The 22,315-nt window shown below is 35.3% G+C and overlaps 1 protein-coding gene across 1 annotated transcript; it reads left to right on the forward strand.

The window, feature by feature from the left end:
• Positions 1-632: 632 nt before the first annotated feature.
• Positions 633-3,112, forward strand: LOC136884066 (probable serine/threonine-protein kinase DDB_G0272254). The gene has a single exon (XM_067156091.2). It carries the CDS (start codon positions 779-781, stop codon positions 1,802-1,804), a length of 1,026 nt encoding a protein of 341 aa, XP_067012192.2. The 5' UTR covers positions 633-778; the 3' UTR covers positions 1,805-3,112.
• Positions 3,113-22,315: the final 19,203 nt, after the last annotated feature.

The following is a 22,315-nucleotide window of genomic DNA, read 5'->3' on the forward strand; positions in this document are numbered from 1 at the left end:
CTCAGAAGATGACCATCACGGTATCCTTTTCGTCGAAGCGTACTATTGTATGTTGTATACTTCGCCGTTACTCGCTCATTCATTGTAGTTAGGGGATGATGGTCAGTTGTAGTGTTCTGTGGCTGTCCGGATGAAGGTAGTGAGTGTATTCGATAATTTAAAGTCTTTCGTGACGGTTCTCTTTCAAATCGCAGATTGAAACCGATTGCAAATGTTCTTATACATGTTACAATGATATCACAGGACAAATCTAACTTTCAAAAACTCTCAAAATTCCCTCCATATAGAAATACTAAAAACAGAACATGGCAGCTCAATACCACCAACAAAAACAAAAGAGCAAGGTATACGAGTGTGTGTATCTGTCAAAATAAACATATCTTCTTCGGACAGAATCGATTTTACGAGAATAGTGCAATTTTATGACGAGAATCATATGAATTAAGTCGAAATATGTGTTCCTATGATAACTTGAAGTCTTACCTAACATGTCTAAAAAAAAAAAAAAAAGTGTCTATTTGGTGAGTACGGTTCAAAGACCTGAAGGTTGGTAAGACTTAAAGATGCGAAACAAAAAAATATCATTTCGCGTCAGAGGCCCAATGCACAGGCCTGGTTTGCGTGTTGTTTGAAGGTCATTTTGACAACCAGCTGGCATCTGCAGGAGAAGGAAACTTATTTTAATTCTTGTTATCCAGGATTTTTGTCATTATGTTTATGCAAAATATGCTATTTTTGTAAAAGGCGGGAATTTTTAAAATATTTTTCTACATCAGTCATGGATACCAAGTATTTAAGACCTCATTATTTGGTGCTCTTTTGCCATGCCACATTGGTGTTGTGCCAGTTTACACCTAGTGTTCCAGAGAGTGCAACAGAGAAATTGATAGACATTCATCCCAACGATACTTCCTCCTCAATACCATCAGAACCCATTATTCACGACCTTTTCTCCCATCTTAACCCAAGTAATGCGACTTCAACTCCTTCACCACAACCCCATGGAAATGAAACCAACAAGATTAGTGAAATGCAAAATATGAAGAATATGAGCTTACTTTCAGAAGGAGGACCCGTAAATATTTCACCTTCTATGAGAACAAATACAAAACAAGAAGAAAATTCTGAATTCAGTAAGCCTCTTGATAGTAGGCCTACTCCTGCAACTCTTGAGGAAGGTCTTTCTCCTGTGATATCTTCAAATGTGACTGACACCCTGAAGAAACCACTGCTCACTAGTGATCAAACTTCTGACTCCTTTCCAGAAAATCATCATCATCATCAAACCATTGGTCGTAAAGGAGCCTTTGACCCAACTATAAATAATCAGTCAACATCTAACCAGCCATGTATTGACAACAAGGGAAACAATTGTTATGTTGCTGGAAATGAGAGCTCTGGAGAAAATACCACTCTTACATTGCTCAACCAAGGTCTAGAAAAAAATAATATTTCTATGAAGACTGAAAATATTTCTCTTTCGCCTGAGATCATAAGACCTTCACCTAATGTTTCATCCGTATCCACTAATTACATATTTCTTGGTAAACATAATTTATCAAGTAATTCTTCTGAAGAACTTAAAAAGAAACCAACATTCACACTTGATGACAAAGCATCTAAGCAACAGTCCTTACTTTCATCTCCTGAAAGTAAATATATTATTCCAGTTGTTGCAACAATTTTAGTTGTTCCCTTAGTGGTTGCATTGTTAATGTTCTTATACAGACGAGGTGCTGAATTCTGGGAAAGACGGCATTACAGGCGTATGGATTTCCTCATTGATGGAATGTATAATGATTGATGGAAACAAGTTGACGGTAAGCTTTTGAGGGCGATTATGTTTCACATATTTTTGTATAAAGTTTACATGTTATAAGTTTTTCAATATAAAATGATTGCTGGGAAAATTGCATTTTTGCTGCAGTTAACTTTATAGCAGCAGTTGATAAGGCTATTTATGTTCATCACAATTTTATCTTTTTATTACAATAGCATTTCTCAACTGTGAATTTGTGATGGACTGTTGTGATCATCTCAGCTGTAAACTTAATGTTACAGCAGTTTAAGATTTAAGTAATTTTTCCTCAGGTTGGTGCTGGCAAGTGTTAAAAATGTTATAATCTGTAAAAGTAGAGTTCTGGAGATGTACTTAGTCTTAGCCTTATTCTCCTGAACTTGGCAAACACACTGCAAGAAGTTGTTGATGGCAATATGATAGAATAGTAGTTTGCTATATATCTGTATAATCTAATTAATAATAATTATGCATTAAAAATTGTAATCTTGTCATATTACTGGAGTAATCTTAAGAAGATTTAGAACTCATTGCAATATCATGTAATTAGGCCTAATAATTTCCAAGGGAACCTAAGCTTATTTCATTAGCAGATCACAAATCAATTGCATTTTTCCTGCCTCTGTCTAACAACATTATCAAAATTTGATCATATTATTATCATATTCTACTTTACTAAAAATACATACCGTATTCAGATATTTTTACAACTTTACTACAATTACTGAATGAGAAAACACAATGTGAAAAGTACAACTCTTGGGGTTTCCTAGGTTGCAAACAGGTACCTATGTTTCTTTTAATGTGCTGCCTTTAAGCTCCTGTTGTTACTATGATAATACCCAAATGTCAGATGAATGCATAAAGAAGCACAGTATGGCCCTGAGAAATTGATGTTGAAGATAATACCTCCCACCTCAACATAATATGCACCTCAATCCTTGGATCAGTTTTTTTCTTTTGACATGTTCACATAACGTTGATTTTGAACAGAATAGTGAAATAATATCTTCACTAACATACTAACAGTTTCTGCCATCACAATTTCAGCATCAAAATCAGTACACATGGATATTAGTTAGACTTGCTGCAAGAAACCAAGACCATTTTCAAAACGCAACTAATTAAAGCTTCAAGAATTCAAAAGGTCATTGTATTTAAATATGAAAAGGCATCAGTTATTATTAAATGTGGATGGTGTGCTTTACACACTTTCTGTGGACTATCATTACTGCAGTGTTTAAATTTGTGATTAATTGCAGTTGGAGATGTCTTATGAACACAGTGAAACATACATTCAGGTATCTTAAGAACTTCAGTACCGGGTGAGTTGGCCGTGCGCGTAGAGGCGCGGCTGTGAGCTTGCATCCAGGAGATAGTGGGTTCGAATCCCACTATCGGCAGCCCTGAAAATGGTTTTCCGTGGTTTCCCATTTTCACACCAGGCAAATGCTGGGGCTGTACCTTAATTAAGGCCACAGCCGCTTCCTTCCAACTCCTAGGCCTTTCCTATCCCATCGTCGCCATAAGACCTATCTGTGTCGGTGCGACGTGAAGCCCCTATCAAAAAAAAAAAAAAAAAAAAAGAACTTCAGTTAGTTCTCATTAATCATACTCTTGTCACACCATTCTATGCAGTCCACTTATATTTATAGTGCTATAGTGGCCAAAATTGGTGTGAATACATATTTTTATATTCTAAATGTGATGAAATAAAAACTAATCTGAAGAATTATAAATTTAGTCATTTAATAATAATAGTAATAGAGATTTGAAGCAATGATTTAATATTTTACTTTATCTTGCATGGAAAATTTCAGACTAACCTTCATATCAGATGTAGGCCTACTAGGGATTCAAAAGATAATGCTGAAACTGAAGGTGTCCAAGTGCAAAACTTTTTTGTAGTCTAAACAGAAAGCGTGCATTGGGGCAAGCTTGAAAATGTCAGAAATAACATAACAGACTGTTGAGTTTATTTGTTTTTCATTAATAGTGCAGAACTAACAATCAGTGCAGTAGTAATCATTTGTGCACACAGTGTAGTTTACACTGGACACAGAGTGTTGTGTACCAAACTGCCGTCACCATATTCAGTGCATACATCACGAACACATTGGTATCCAACTGTAATGTGTCTGCAAATGACTGTTACTTCACTGACTGTCACTTCTGCATTGTTTAGGAAAATAGAGCATTTTGGAAAAATCTTGATGACATTTTTACACTGCATGGAGAAATCTCTTTTAAAAAATTTCAGCTGACTTTCTCAGCAAAGAGAAATTTCTTACAGTTCTGTAGGCTACAAAGGGTTAAAAAGTTACCTTCTTGATTCTTATGAAGTACTGTCAATTAATATTTAAGCATTTAGAAATCAAAAAGACAAACTAGAAACATTCTAGTGATCATTCAGCTCTTCTTATCTTGAGCAAACATATGAATCACTTGCCAGCACCAAGCTACATAATTAAGCAGAGTTTTTAACTGTTAATTTTATTATTTTGAGATGTAAATTAATTTAAATAATTTTTGTATATAATGCATATTATTGTTTCATTTTGGAGGTTTGGCGACGTTATAGTCTTCAGTCTCTGTATAAAAGAAGGAAGATGGTATTGAAAGGATATCATTATTTAATAACTGTGCCTTAATTGATAACTATTAAAGGAGAGCTATTTAAGTATAATAATGATGGAAATATGTATTTACTGTGGACATTCCTCTCGGTAGTATCGAACAAAATGTTGGTAGGCTATATCCATAACGGTATATATCTACTGTAACCTATGTATGTAATATATTAATGTTTTGGTGGAAACTAATGAGTTGAAAAGTTTTGTTGTTTGGTATTCTGGTCACAATTTTCTTTTTGAGAAATGATAAAATAATTTTTCTACAAATGTTCACAGATTATTGTTCTGTTTTTTTTCAATCTCCTTTTGTTGTGGAGTCCATAATTTTTGCATAAGAACATAATAGCCAATAGGCCTATTTATTTTGCCTTGCTCAGTTTGACTAAAGAGCAAACATTGCAGTGAAATCCATAGGAATATAGAAATCTGGCTTGAGAAGTATGTGGTATGATCTGTATCTTTTATTTCATTTTTACTATAAAAATATAACATGTGGTACACAACAGACATGCTAAATATGGTGCACAGACACACTGTAATAATGAACAATTTGCAATTACTTTTCCTTTTAGGATACAGTGATTAGCTGTATCCCTGACCACTTTTGACCCCATGAATTAACCTTGTCCATTTGTTTATTGTTGGACTGAGTGAACCCAGGAGTCCCACTGCCCTCTAGAACTGGAAATCTTATTTCTAAATTTTTTCTACTTCATAGTGGAAATTCAATCCCTATCCTTCTGGATGAGCCAAGCACGTTCTTACTGCCTCAGCTAGACAATGTGCTAAGAAACTAGGATTTTATTGAAGAAAACTTTGACTAAATATGACTGTGTTATTTGTAGATTGTGATCTAAATCTTCACAATGGAAACAAGTTTTCCTTACTTACGTCAAGGATTTTTAATGCAATGAGCAGATTTTGGATTGTAGATTAAAATTCTCCCTTCTCAGTAGAGTAAATTATAGAAAAGTTTGTTTTTTTGTTTGTCCAACCCTTGTCCCATTTCTCTACAGAGTCTGGTATGAGGTGAGATGAATCTGTCGTGGTGGCTTTTTATGACCAGATTCCCTTCCTGATGTCAACCTCATCAGAGGTTAATGAGATTAAATGAATGATGTGATGTATGGTAGTAGGAAGCGAGAGGGTGAAGCCCGGTGCCGGCACATAGCTTACTCCTGTCGAATCGAACCAAGGCTCAACGCCGCCATCTAGTGGACGAATTACCGTCAACAGTGTCATATGCCCTCACTCAATATGAGTACCGCAGAGAGGTTTGGAATTTAATCCAGGCTTTTGGCACGTAGTCGGGTGATTAGAAATTGTATACCACTACTTCCCCTACCCTGCCGGCCAACATCCTGATAGTGAAATTTTTTTCAACCAACGGGATTTAAACTGGCTAACCACGGTGTCAGACCATTTAGACTTCAACGCCTTGGCAGTCATTGCCACTAGCCAGGCTACATAAAATTATGTTTGATTAATTAAAATTTAAATTGATGATCAGACGTTTGCTTTTTAAGCCCAGGGTTGCTGTATCTTATCACAGCATATTCGGCTGACATGCAAGAGGACTTAAATGTGAGATACTCGTGTCAGAAGATTTACTGACACGTTAAAGAATTTCTTTTAGGGGAAAACTTTTGCATTCCAGTGGTTCTTACAATTTAGACAATCGGTCAGTTTTAAAAAACGTAGAATTATATTATTAACATTGTGGCTGCCAGAATGGTACAATGTACCGCTGAGTGAGTTTCTCGTGAGGCCACGGGGGTACAAAGTACCACTGATAGGTGTTGTTATATGACTTTCCCTGCCAGGCTGGCGGACCGCTGAGCTGTTGACTTCGTTATGCTAACATACTGATATGGCCTTACGGCAAATCCTGGCGTGCAAGGTTTCCAAATTATAGTTTTTATTTTTCTATTAGTCCTACTTCCTTTTATTTGCAATATGTGAATATTTGTCCAATCAGTTTAGCCATGCTTTTTGGTGGGCCGGGTTAGCTAACTCACAAACTCGGGATTTGGGAGATAGTGGGTTTGAATCCTATCGTCTGGTTTTCTGTGGTTTCCCATTTTCATTCCTTGCTTATTCGTATCTTATCAATAGGCCACACCACACCAAAAATCCTTGCACCCATACCTATTACTCTAAGCTGGTACCTGATGTTTAACCCATTAAATTTAGCATAAAGATGAGCATATTTGCATTTTCTAAATTGACAACATTCATTGAAACATAGCAAAATTACCAATGAGCATTTGGCAAGGAGAAAATAGGAAATAATTCATAGGAATACATGTTCAAGAAAAATATTGATTTCTTCGTAATTCAATATAGAAAATAATAAATCACACTTTTTACAATATCTACAATACTTGAGTTGTTGTAGGCTTTTGTGGTCTATATGTTTGCCTTGAGAATGTTTGCTGAAGTGTAGGTGAAACGTGGCACTATTACTTCACAACCCTACTTAGAACGATGATTGCCTTCGTATCGTAGTGTTAAGCACTAGAACACAAATCGTTGCACAGCCTGTTTGTTAAAATAAGTACCATCAAGCAACGCAAGCTTCTAGTACTGCTAGATTGTAGCTTTCTGCCCATCTAGCCAAAGCTATACAGTAAACATTTCTGTAGAGCCTGTTGATCTTGGGCTGAGATTTTCACATGAAATATCATTTGGAGTCCAGAAGAGCATCCGGCCACCCCGGGCCAAAGCAAAAATAAGCCAGGAGGGCTTCAGCAACCCCGCAAACACCTGAGATAAGCTGATCAAAATATTATTATTATTATTATTATTATTATTATTATTATTATTATTATTATTATTATTATTGATACAATATTTAGAAATCATAGATTTTCCACTGAAAAAATCAAGTCAGATTCAGCCACGGTTCAGATAATTTGCAACATTGCGTATTTGGATACTTCAAAAAGTAGTAGTAAACAGTGTGTGTGTGTGTCCTAATGCCCAGTTACAGTACTGGGATACAAGTCTATTGGACATAAAATTATTGTTTTAATATATTGCTGGACTCACTAAAATTACACAAATTTGAAACTTAGGTAACAGAGCAATAACTAGTTTTTTTTTATAGGTAGTTTTAATAAGGTCTGTGTAAAATTTATTATATTGCAGCCCTATCTATACATAGGCCTACTGTACAGTAGGAAAAAATTCTTTGCATTTAATGTCACAGCTTAGCAGGAAAATGTACCTCTGCTTTGATTGACTGATGGCTATTACCAAAACTTCAGTCCATGTTTAATGGAAAGCATTTATTTGAAAATACATTCCTATTGAGTATTTGCAAAATTGTACTTTACATTGGTCAAAGTTCTGGTAATGATACTGGAAGGAATTGGTGGGGTATTAAATTTTAAGTGTGCATGCATGGCCATACCCAGGGGAGGGGGGGAGGGATGTTAGGGGTTTCAAACCCCCTCTGAAAGAAAAGTTAACTTGACAAATCTAAACAGCATATACAGGTTTTGAAATAGCGTACAATAAGTTAGAAATATTATAAAAACAAGCATTTGCAAAATAAACAATTGAATTTAATCTATAAAATCTGTGCCATCTTTAAATGTTTCTCTATGAATATAGTTTACAAATTTACTGAAAACATAAATGGAAATTTTAATTTTGGTGAAATATACGAATTTTTTAAAAAAATGTTCTTAATACATTTTGCACCATAAAAATCATTTTTATTAAACATATAGAAATATTTTCTTGTTACCGAGCCGCTACAAACCTCTAAATATTTTTAATACTTGCAGTGAAACATACTGTTACCTCCATTTTTAAACAAACAGCAGAAATCTTTGTGTTGCACTGCAAACACGTATTAAAGCGTGCTCTGCCCACCAGACCGTTCAGTTGTAAAAGGTACTGCTCTAAAACAGTTTCAAACTTTTCATTCAGGTAAACCCATTTGGAAGTTAAAAACAATTGTTTTTTTTTTTTTAACCCCCTCCAGAAGAAATTGCTGAGTATGGCCTTATGTGCATGTATTAAAATTTGCACCTTTAAAGATACCGTAGTGTTGAAACTTATTATTCTCTTATAAATCGTTGTCAGTGTAGAAGTGTTGGGGGTATTTGGAAGATGAATAGGGAATCAACATTGGTACTTGATGATAAGAAAGCAATATCTGCATATTGGCTCTCTTGTTATATACAGGGTCGCTCACATAAACTAAGACCACTGAAGCGCGTGGGTGGTTTCAGCAAGATTCAGCCTCTGCTCATACGACAGAAGACTCCCTTCTTACGACCTCAGAAGTGTTTGCAGACAGAGTGATCTGAAAGAAAAAGTGTGTCGAACAAATCCTCACACATTGGAAGAACTGAAGGAAAACAGTATGAATGATATTGGAAACAGTACATTGGCAGAACTCACTCGTGTTAGCCAGAATGTGGTTACCATATACAATGCTTGTATAACCCAAGAAAGACAACACTTCCAGCATCTTTTATAAGGTAAGATTTCATATAAGATTGTATACACGCTTAAAGCAGTGTGGCCACACACAACAAAATTTCAGCTGAGGCAGCTGCAAAAGTGCAGAGTACAAATGCCGTGCATTCAGTCTGGGTTTATGTGAGATACCCTGTATATAATATCTAAATATAATACAAACATAATATGTGTCTACTATATAAAAATTGGTAGTTTATAATTAAGCAAAATTTACTGTATGATGGGTATGTCATCAGTCTATCGAACATTCGAGACTGATGCAACACAGTCAATAGAAGTCAAAAAACAATAAGCAAAGATGTCATCATCCATGCTATTACCATCACAGCACTTCTCCTTTAAGGCTCTATCAAACAGGAAGCAGACTGTCCACACGGACAAAATGACCACTGGACGTCTCGAACTGAGGTAGTCTAATAGAATACGAACAAGTCAGGGAGAACCAGTGTGAAAGCAGTCGCAATCAAGTGCGTACCGACTTAATTTTTTTCTTTCTTGAACTGCTGTTATAATTTTGTTGTTTTAATCAAATGTCCAGCAGCCCCTGTGCGTGCGGGATGCAGATGAAGAATACACCCACGGTATCCCCTGCATGTCGTAATAGGCGACTAAAAGGGGCGACCAACGGATGCTGACATTAGAACCATGTAATGAATGTGCCATGTGTCATACAGGTGTTCATGACCACGCACTAAATCAATTAATTTCTCCGTATCTTCTGGAGACATTGTTCAGTGTTGGTCGTGCGAACTCTGTGAAAATTTACAACTGTCCACCAGTCTGCTGCGAACTAGTCTGGTCCGCTGTGGTAGGGTGCCTCCTGTTTGACCAAGATGATGTAATATCACAGTGTACAGAGTCCACACGGACGAAAGCGGCCAGTCCGCGCGCACAGTCCGCTTCCGGTTTGACAGAGCCTCTTTATCATGGGGGAATAAAAATTTATGAAGATTATGAATTGGAAAACTATAATTTTTCCAAAGACATGTGGGCTATCATGTTATAATTACCTTCATCCATTTCTCTAATAGCAATCTATAACATACGTTGCAGAATTTTTAGATTTAATATTTGTGACATGGAGATCCCAATGTACACATGTTATTAAATATGTTCAGCTCAGTATTGCTAATGCTTAGAATCAAAAGAGAAATTTCTGCAATTATTTTATACATTTTTAAAAAATATAAGAGAATTTTATAGCAATTAGTTTCCTTCTGATTTTCTTTTTATACTTATGAATGTAAAATTGTTAAATACTCATATTGGAGCAATAAGTAAATGATAAGGCTGAATGAAGCTTAAAGTTGAGTGGCTTATTTTATAGGTGAAGGAGGTAGATCAGTTTTATAAGAAAACAACTCCAAGATAACTTTATATTACAGCTAAAGGATGATGTGCTTTTATACCCCTTAGGGAATCTGATTATGAATGAAACGTGCCTAAATTCCATCTCAGTTCTGAAAACTTTAACTAAATTACAATTTTATCTGAACCAGAGCTTTCTACAATATGCAATTAGTAAGTATTCTTTTCTGTGAACATCATGTGACTATTTTTACTGTGTGTTAAAATTTCTAATCATTAAAGACCCTCTGTGCAAATGAAGTATTGGCCATAAAACCATACTTGGGTGAGTTATTGCATAATGTTTCTGAAGACCATTTTTAATTTGTCATTCCATTATAATACCAAAAAACTGCCACGGTGTTTGTCAATTTAAATTGTGTAGGCCTATGCTATGCAGTCTTGGCAGTCAATAATAGTGTTATTTTACCATTTATCCTGGTCTGTACTGCTTTATCCTATACATATTGCTAAATAATAAATGAGGATATAGTTCCTTTAAACTGGCAAATTTGAAGAATGCACGTTTTGTTTCTATTGTATTATTCAAGATAATTTTTTGTATAATCTGTCCATTTGTATATTATTGTTTTTATATACAGATAAACCACGCCATTTAGTGGGTGTAGTTTGTTACCCAGAAGGTTGAGGCATTTTTAATAAATTAATATTTTTAGCATAGCCAGCTATTTTACAAGGAACAGAGATTGGAATTTCTGGCTCAAACTATTTCACTACAAATTCATGTAACAAATAAAGTGATAAGTTAGTATAATAATATATGTTAGATTTACATTTCTCATATGTATTATTTATTTTTAAAAAGAAAAGGTCTACAGGTTTCCTGTAAAGAAAAGGTAGTTAATTTATAACTTTTCAAATTTTTTACTATAAGGTAAGAAAAGAACTGAATCTAAAATGTAAATTAATTAAAAGCAGAAAGAATATATGTTAATTTAGAAAACAGTCACGAAGTTGGATCATGCGCAATAAAAAACAAAAGAAATAAGAAAGGACAAAATTTGGGTCATCATTTCAGATTCTGCTTGTTTCCATTGCTGTTTTGAAATGAGGAACTGAATGGAGACAAGTTTTTACCTCATGAGAAAACTATAGACTGTCTGTTAATAGAAAACATTGTCAAAGGTTGTACCCAATATTTTGGATTGTGTGAGGTTTCTTCTTCCTCTGTCTTCTGTCAGCTGAGTAAGTTACTGCTCTCTGTATATTTCCCTAATTTGTATTATGCATCTATTAATTAGGTTTGTTATCTATTTAAATATTGTAATTTGGTTGTTCAACATGTAAGTGCATTCTTGTATTCAGTGATGGGAAAAGTTCAAGAAAATAGTAATTGGGCTGAAAAATATTTTACTAAATTACAATTACTTCACAGAACATCATTCTCAAGGAAATCACCAACTCTTCTTCTTTTTCTAAATTTGAATGGGGCTGGAATGGTACCAAACTTTGCAAAGATTTTTTTTTTTTTTTTTTAGCATAGACACATTAAGTGGCTATAATCACTGAGACCAAACATGATACAGTAGGACCACGATAATCCGGCATGCTCGGGGATCTGCCAATACTGGATTGTCAAGGACATTTTTAAAAACTGGATTTAAACAAGCAGACACAGATGAAAACTAAAGTTTTAACGTATAAAAACAAATAATTGCTATCTATTAAACACAACAGAAGATATTACAGTATTAAACAGTTACATATTTATAGTACTGTACTTTAGAAACAAAACAATTAGAAATCAAATACTCTGCTGCACAGTTAAGTCATTTTAAGGCTCAATGTTTTAGTAAAATTCAATATAAATAATTTTTTAGGCCTATTATGAAATAAAAAAGACCATAGCTTTGAAAAACCAAGAACAAATTAATTATAATTAAATAAAAATTGTTCAATACCAAGAATTTGGAACAGTTCAATATGAATCACTGCCTGATGATGTCGAGGGTTTGGAACATGTCGGACTGGTATCTACCGGTGATGTGATAGCTTGGATTTTCTTCTGAGCCCTCTGAAATGTAGGAATGTACAATTGTTCCTTGAATTGAGCTCTTTTTTGACAAAAATTATTTTGTATAATATGGAGATTCTTAACTTCAGCAACATCGTATTCTTGGCTCCTCTCTGCGAATTTCACAAAGATATTTAAAGTTTATGAAGACTCAGGCCATGAGATGTTCAGTTTAGAAAACATATTCACGTACATACAAACTTCTCACTATTTGACTATTTGAAAATCATACACATAGCTAAACTCTGATACATTACAATGAATTTATTAAATAACTGTAAAGGCAAGTCACACCACACTGATGCAAACGCAAGTACTGTAACTGTAGGCTACATGTGCGAAGAACTGTAGTGATATTAGCACGAAGATGGCGACTGGCTGACAAGAGCACACAGTGAGGCAGACAGTAGCAACTGATGAAACACTGAACGGGTCCGATATCTCCCGTACACAAAACATCCCTCAAAATAGGAAAAAAAATAGATTTCTGATGCACGCCGGACTATCACGGTCCTACTGTACGCGGTTTAGGGGGCAACATGTCCGCCTGTCACTCGGCAGCCCCGGGTTCGATTCCTGGCCGAGTGAGGGGTTTTTAATTGTAAATGATTAATATCCCTAGCCTGGGGACTGGGTGTTTGTGTCATCCTTAATGTTCTTTTTCTCACATTCAACACTTTACACTTCCGCCATTTACATAATACATGCAGGTTCCTCACATATGGTGCAAGTAGGGGCAAAAAATCTTCATAGGTCAACACCCCGAACAAATAGCATTTAAATTTAAAAAATTTTATTTTTGTAAAATAAATGGCAAATTAGTTCAAGGATTTTAATTTCCTCTCAGCCTTGTGAGACCAGCTGACATGCAGTCTGATATGAGAGGCAGTTTGCGGAAGCCGAGCAATACAGCTGAGGATGCCGTCACGCTGATCATGTGATACTCCAATATCTTCAGACCATCTGTCTGGGTGGCAGTCAGATGGGCTGTTATGCTATGGGTTTGTTTTGTTCTCACAATTATTATCTACGTCATGTTGATTTCTACACGTAAATAGTATCTAAGGGAGACAGAGGAAGGAGAACACCAAAAATAAAACACAGTATATATATCTGTGAATACCATTTACTGTCATTGCTTTTCATTTGCAATTTTTTTTTTTCAGATTCAGAAATATCTTATGATCTGAAATACGAGGGCTGTTTTTTTTTTTTTTTTTTTTTTTAACCTAGAATTAGGAACAGTTCAATGTGAATCACTGTCTATTGGTCTAGCATAGGTGCCTGATGATGTCGAGGGTGTGGAACATGTCGGACTGGTATCTACCACTGATGTGATGGCTTGGATTTTCTTCTGAGCCCTCTGAAATGTAGGAATGTACAATTGTTCCTTGAATTGAGCTCTTTTTTTGCCAAAAATTATTTTGTATAATCTGGAGACACATTGACAGAACAAAATGATTTTATCACTGAAAATTTTGTGATTTCATACTTGTTTTTCCACATAATTGCCAAAACAATTTAGGCATTTGTCGTATCGTGATGCCTGCTGCAAAGAATTCTGTTGCTAGTGAGGTAATGTTCATCTAGACAGCCTCCTGCTCCATAAAGTCCCCCAGCAAGACACCTTTATGGTCTCAAAAAAATGGTAGCCATTGTTTTCCTGTTGCTCATTGTCAGTTTAAACTTTTTGACTTGTTTGGAGAAGGATGCATCTACTGCTTTAGACTGTTCCTTGGTATCTGGAGTGTCGTACAGAACCCAAGTTTCATCGCCAGTAACTATAGAGTTTTTACCCTCACTATGGTAACGTGTGAGAAACATTACGACTAACATGATTTGCTGCGTTTTGTGATCATCAGTCAAAATTGTTTGGACCCAACATGAGCAAAGTTTCTGGTATCCTAACTGTTGAATCACAATTGTGCACAGAAAAGACCTTGAAATGTCTGGGATTGCTGTAGAAAGTTCACTGATCATAAATTTCCACATGTGGCAGACAAATGGAGAACTTTAAGAGGCTATACGGACGCACATTACCTCACTAGCAGCAGACTTCTTTGCAGAGAACATCGAAAAGCTGGTGTCACGATACGACAATCATTTTATTGATTATGCGGAAAAACAAGTAGGAATCTACTAAACATTAAATGATAAAATAATTTTGGTATGTTTTTTTTTACAGCCCATCGGAGTTTGAAAAAAAAAGTAGCCTTCTTACTTATATTTACAGAAAATATCTTTTAAATGACTTAAGAGAAGCTAAGCAAGAAATTGAGATGAATGTTTTTGACATATCGGTACTTCTGTTTTTTAAAATTTATTTTTGTATTAATATGGTTCATGTTTTGTATGTTACCGTACACAATAGCATTAAACAAAACAATTATTTTAATCATCGTTATAAACCACCATCATCCAGTTTTTTGACAATAAAGGATATATTGTCCACAAAATGTTTGCCTCAAAATACGTCCTATAAATAAAATGTAAACTGTTATATCGACTGTGTGATACGTATTCCTTAGTAGTTGCAAATTTTTAGATGTGATGTTATGGAAAGAGATCCAGAAAGTAGGTACTGTGTTTCCAGTGAATAGATTATAATTGTCTTTGTATAATAGAATATACTGTTACAGCCTAATTTATACATTGCCAGGGGATGTTGCCACTCACTGGAAGTTGGAGACTGTTAACATCATAGGATATAAACTTCATGGTTTTGATCCGTATTGAATTGTGATCACAATAATAATTATTAAATTAATGTCGTAATGGTCCACTTTTTCAATACTATAATATGCAATATATTTGAATTACATTACTGAACTAGGGACTAGTTTCGGCCTAAGTATATTAGAAATACAGGATTTCATATCTATGCTTAAATTAGTTATAAGCAACAATTATTTCACTTTCGATAATCATTATTTATCAACAAGGAGGATTGGCTATGGGATCGCCGGCCTCGGGTATCTTAGCTGAGATTTACTTGGATTTTTTGGAACACACCAAAATTGATAATAATAATAACTTTGACAACATCTTTTTCTGGACAAGATAGTCCAAGATGACACGATAGTAATTGTGGATGAGAGCTTCACAGACACTGCTACCACCCTCATTAATCTAAATAACATTGACCCACATATAATATTCACACTTGAATCCGAAATTGAACGGAAAATTAATTTTTTAGACTTAACTATTATCAGGCACCAAAGCTACTTAAGATATAAGATTTTCAGGAAATCCACCCAAACAATCACTACAATCCGTCAAGATTCTTCACACCTCCAAATTCACAAATGAACAGCTTATAACAACATGGTGTACTGAGCCTTCAAAGTTCCAGTGTCTAAGAGAGACCTCAAAAATTAGTTGAACACCATTCATAATATAGCTAAATCTAATGGATACAACAGTATCTTTATTGAAAAATAAATCAATAAATATAAATTTTGCCCCTCTATTACTTTAAAAAAAGATAAACAAAACAATTCCTCCCTTTCTATCTTTAAGTTCAACGAACAAATTTACAAAGTCACCAACATCTTTAAAAAGCACAATGTAAAAGTAGTTTTCAAAACCAACAATAGGAATGCACAAGTCTTACATAATACCACACCCATAAACAAGTTCAATAGTTTTTCAATATCAGGAGTATGCAGGATTATTTGCAAAGTTGTAATTCTTCTTATGTCAGACAGACCAGGAGGAATTTTAATATAAGGTAATCAGAACATGTCAATGCCCTGAAGTACAATACATTTTCAGCTGTAGGATAGTATATGCAGGTCTATAATCACAAATTCACAGACATAAAACAAGGTATGGAAATTCTCGAAATCATCAGCAAAGGACCCCTCCTTAACATCACTGAAAGCTGCTTCATACATGTATGTATGTTCAGTCCACAGCCCTAAGGCTGGTTGGATCCTCAACAGTTCCACCATCAGCTGTCATAGATGGCCTAGGCATCACTGAAGAGGCGTACTAGGGAAATGAGGAGTGAGGTAGTTTCCAGTTGCTTTCCTCACCGAACCAGGAGTTGCGATTACATATCAGTCTGCCAAGCCCACTGAAATGCATGTATCTACTGACCCTATGAGCAACATTTTCACACCATTTGTAGCAGGGACTGGCTGCACAAGGAATGACATTACTAGCATCGCTCATACCTCAGTCACTTTCAAATTGTCAAAGTCAAGGATAAGACAGAGACAGATCAATGAAAGTAACAAAATTGCTCTAGCCTATACCAGAAGACCTAGTGCACTGTAAATACTAGGTCCTGCCAGCAAAGGCATATAGATAAATATTTTAATCCGAATCATAATCTTAATGACATTTCAGAAAAGCCAAATCCTATTTGACCTTCTAATTCTCATTTTCAGAAACGTCAATCCAGAGGTGCCAACTATTACGGATTGTCCGTAATAATTACGGATTTCACCTCACGATTACGGAATTACGGTCAAAGGGGAAATTATTACGGAAAAGCAGACATCACGAAAAAATAATTTTGAACGGTAAAAATAAAAGGAAAAATTTTCAATCCTTTCTAGCCTTTCTCCTAAATCGTCCTCGTTTCAATGCTTGTGAGTTGGCAACGATACTTATTCGATCGTGACTTCATTTGCTACCCACAAGCGCTGTAAAATTCATTGTGAATGAAGGAGCTCAGGCGCTGCCCTTCTCCACTATAAATCCTTCAGTAATGTCGTATTTGCTGTGTTAAGTGTACCTGGAAAGAAATAAGGCCTACATTAAGCACATCAGCACTAGAATCGCTTATGGTTCAGAGGACGAAAATACCATCACAGTGGGAAGGATGCTTAAAGAAAAACTACGCTGAAAAGCAGCTGCTGCGTGAGAAACAAGCTATCACAGAACTGACAGGTTGTGTGCACATGTTATTGTGTAATATGGTATACTTTCGAATAGATTGCTAGAGGGAAGGGCAAAGGGGGTGTCATTATCGACAAGGAAGGAGCATGCTTTGGACTTGACTCGAAATTCTTCTCGGGGGCGGAGGGCGATTACTGATAATCCACTTCAAAGGTTGGCACCTCTGTCAATCCAACAAGTCATAATTCAGTTTTTCATAATATTCACAGCACCTTTCCCCAGCAGCCATCTCTTTTCCCGCATAGTTTGGCCCCGCCTTAATTCCCTCCCTCTCCCCTTGCCTCACCCCTTGCCCCCCCCCCCCCCCTCTTTCCTTGCCCTGCCCCTTCCTTTTCCTTTGAATCTCACCACCGTTAGTACGAGGCACACAATAAGCCACGCACCACATGCCGCAGCGAGAAGTAAGTCTCATATAACCTAATGCCATTTGACTAAAACGCTCTCTCTCTCTCTCCCCTTCTATTCATTAATTTTATCTAATTTTATGTATCATTTATTCAGGTTAACTTCATGGACACCACAATGAATTACGAATTTATACCAGCCACAAATGAAGAATGTGTCAGTTTTAACCATATCTTCGTGTGCCGTCCTGACAATGTCCAACAGCATTTCAGCATGATTTTAACAAGCACTACGGGAACATTTCATTTTATTTACGTTGCTTGATGTGGAAACACAGTCTGCAGTTCTGCGTCAGATGGTGGTTATTTACAGTGGCGTCCAGTGGCTTGCATACTGCTAATACCACTCAATTAGACTTGGTGATTGATCATCTGATTACAGAACCAACATTTACCAGTTCCCCTTTTCCAATGAAATTGTAATGATTAGCAGTGATTGAACTAACAATTCTATGAATATTAATGCAAGAAAGAGTCTGGATGGTGAGCATACTTCAGATGCTAAAAATTTAGAGCCTACTTTATTTTTCAAATTTTACTCTCAGTTCATCCCAGATTTTAATGTCAATTGTGTGTTTGTACATTTGTTTTAGTTATGCGAATTACATTAAGGCTGAGGATGGCCAGCCAAGACCGAAAACTAGTCCCTAGTTTAGTAATGTAATTCAAATATATTGCATATTATAGTATTGATAAGGTGGACCATTATGACATTAATTTAATAATTATTATTGTGACTGTTAACATATAAACAACTAGACCCAATAGCTGGTGAAGCCAGTATGCTAGCAGCTGTCCAGGAGAGTAAAATCAAATATATCTGAATCAACTGGAAAATGGTGTTACCCCACCACTGGTCCCAAAGTTCCCCAGGAATTTCATTTGATATGGAAGATTTGGAGTCATGAAAAAGACACTGAAATATTGGTTTCTGAAGACAAAAAGGTTAGTACAGTATAATCTCTAAACCGAGCAAGTGGCTGCGCTGCTATCAGTTTGCATTCAGGAGATAGTGGTTTGGAACCACTGTCAGCAGCCCTGAAGATAGTTTTCCTTGGTTTCCCATTTTCACACGAGGCAAATGCTGGTTCGCTTCCTTCCCACTCCTATCCCTTTCCTATCCCATCATCGCCATAAGACCTATCTGTGCTGGTACGATGTAAAGCAAATTGTATAATCTCTAACTTCACTCTTGCTGGCAGTGCATCGTGCATCACAGTATGAGAACATTTCTTTTCAGTTTCGACTCGGTTAGGTTCTTCAGTCTGTCAAACCTAATTATGATTAATAAGAATAAAATACCTGAAGAAGAAAACATGTATCAAAGATTATACCTGAAAAAAGATAAAACTTAACACAGAATAGCTCACAGAGATAGTTTGTCAAGATTGAAATACAAATACTCCAGTGGTTTCATAGACAAGTGCTGACGAATATTGATGATATTGGAGGGGGCTGGCAGTGCTCCTTACTGTGCAGGCGTCGGTAACACCACATCTCAAAGGATGAAAACTGACAGAGCTACAATAAGTACGTTAAAACCATTCATTCATTCATTCATTCATTCATTCATTCATTCATTCATTCATTCATTCATTCATTCATTCAGTATCGAGCCCTGAGGCACAATTCTCACTCTGTTTTCCTACTAAAAACAAACCAAAAAAGCAAAGTATTAGCATGCTTTTTGGTATCAGTATCGTACAGCATCTCTTTTTTTTCTTTTATCGGAATCATGTCTTCTAAATCTGCTACCTATCTGTTTTGGGAAAGAAGAAAAATACATTTACTACAGAATTTCGAAATCCTATGTTTTAAACACAGAAAACACGCACTGGCCGCATTACAGCAAAGTGCTTGTCAGGAGACAGGTTCGCAGTGCAGGCGACCGGGCTAGCGAGAATCCCCCAAATAGATAAAATAATGTTCCTGTATGGTTAAAACTATTCATTCATTCATTCAGTATCATAGCCCTGAGGCACAGTAAAAATGGCTGAGCAGGCGTCGGTAGCACCACATCTCAAAGGATGCAAACTGACAGAGCTACAGTAGGTAGGTTAAAAAGCAATAAAAATGGCAAAAATATACATTTATATGCAACATAAAATTGCTTTAAACCGGGTCAGGGACCTATTATTCACAGATGTTTTTCATATTTTGGGTAAAATAATCTCAAGAAAGATATACAGTATGACTTTTCCTTAACATTCAAACCTTAATGATAACAGTGCTTGCACATGGTCAGATGAAAAACAAAATATCTCGACAACTAAGGCTCCTGGAACAAAAAGGGTTTGTGGAATTTGAAAGAGAATACATTCATTGTCAAGAAAATGTTATTTTCCATGAAAAATCATCATGTTGGGATGACATATACCTTAATAACTCCTTTTGTATCGCTGAATATGTTGGTTCGATATAGACTGTAAACAAGTCACTTAAAATTTGAGGAATTATGAGATTTAGCATGATGTTACATTTGGATTAAAGAGCAATATTGTAATTATTTCTTAAGATGGAAATGTAAATATTTCTCAAACTCTGTGATATATATATATATATGGTGTAATGAACGTAAACTATTTTTTTTATTAAGGAGTGTAACATGATATTATAATCCAGAAACACAGTTGCAATTGAACTATTTTGTGAATAAATATAAGGAACAAATTAAGTCTAGTCTTGTGTTCAAGAAACCAAATATTCCAAAAGTGCATTTAATAAAACATAAAGGTTTGAGAAATAATTGTTGGTTGTTCTTTTCAAATGCTGAGAAAAGTAATTGCAGGATAAATTGAAATATATTTATATGTACTGTATTACTCTGTTGATGAATGTGACATATAATAAATTATGGATATGCAGACTCTGCAGTTTTAATTTTCCGCTGACATGGTTTATGCAACTTCATTTATATTTTTTTGCTCCTGATTTTGGTCAGCTGTGGACCATGTAAAACTAAAGGCTTTTTGGACAATCTTTTCTTATCTTCCTAGAATTTCCTCATCCTTTCACTTCATATCTTTCTCTTCTCCTTGAATATTATTATTATTATTATTATTATTATTATTATTATTATTATTATTATTATTATTATTATTATTATTTTATGATTATTATTATTGTTGTTATATGTATAGCTGTGAAGTGTTACATCCATTGATATTATTATTACATCATATGTACATGCGATATAATCGCATTGTTTTTGAGGTTATGTCATGAAACAGGCACTGTATATAAACATTTATATCAGTTCAGTTAATGTAAATACCTGTGAATTAATATTATAATTTATTCTTACCTGTATATATAAATTGTAATCCATAATTATGAAACACACTGTAACTTTCAGAATGGTATAGGCACGAGAACGATTGAGAATATTTTATGCATTATAATATGTGTATTATGCACTCTCGAGTTTTCGAGAAGATATATTTTTGTAAGGTAACTTTCTAGACGCCTGGCCAGGCACATATATAAGGGGACGATCTTGACGGTAAAAGTTAGTTATGGGTTGAAGAGTCATGGTGTAGCAAGGTTATACTTGTGACCATGTGGACAACATGCTTTTAAGCAGTCAACTCTTTTATTTGTGTTTCAATATGAGAGAGGGGAGAGATTGGTCCAGTTTGCCAAGTACACCAACATGCGTATAATGAACACATTCTTTAAGAAACACCCAGGGCGTAAATGGACATGGAGAAGTCCCAATTTTGAATTCACCAATGAGATCGATTTTGTTCTCTCTAACATCCCTCAAATTATTAAAGATGTATCAGTCCTCAACAGATTCAATACTGGTAGTGACCACCGACTAGTAAGGGCTAGAGCCGAGTTAAACATTAGGGAATATCGACTTAAACTAGTGCGGGAGAAAAAGAAACAAATAAATCTTAAACATCTAGAAGAAAATAAAGAGAAATTCCATCAGGCCCTTCAACAAAGCCTACATGAAACAACTGGTGAAAATCTGGCAAAAATGCTAATGGATGCGGCTGAAGTAATTGGAGGGTTGAAAAAGAATAACACTCGTGATAAGAAACTCAGTGATGATACCAGGAACCTGCTAAAGAGGAGGAGAGAAATGAAAATTCAGTCTGACTGTGACAAAATACAGTACTCTGAGCTGTGCAAAACCATAACAAAGAGAATTAAAGCCGACTTAAAGAAATTCAACAAAGATACTCTAAGAACTTGCTTATCTGAAAAAACAAGTTTGAAGTCTGCTAAAAGGAAGCTACAGATCGGGAAGAAGCAATTAATTGCATTAGATGGGGACAACGGACGAATTACTGATAGGGAAGAACTTCTTGAGTTCATCAGGGACTTTTATAGCAAGTTGTACGAGAGAGCTGATGATTAGGGAGCGGATTTTTATGTGCTAAAAATGTGAAAAATATTTATTTTTTATGTGCTGAAAAACTTTAAAATATGTGATAAAAAATTGAAATTATTTTCCTTTAAATATCACAAAACTACTCGCGCTCAAGAAGTAAATAAGTATAATGTTTTGTATTAGAATATGGTGCTACCAAACGTGCTCCTTAAGGCAAAATTATGTCTGTATATGGAAACGTGCTGTATGGTATATTAATTTTTGATATTCCAGAGTAGATATTATGAATGGTTATTTTTTAAAGGTAATGATTTGCTTAAATATGGCAAAAGCAACCTATCATCTTTG

Source organism: Anabrus simplex, chromosome 12 (assembly GCF_040414725.1).
Source record: "Anabrus simplex isolate iqAnaSimp1 chromosome 12, ASM4041472v1, whole genome shotgun sequence".
Taxonomy (NCBI): domain Eukaryota; kingdom Metazoa; phylum Arthropoda; class Insecta; order Orthoptera; family Tettigoniidae; genus Anabrus; species Anabrus simplex.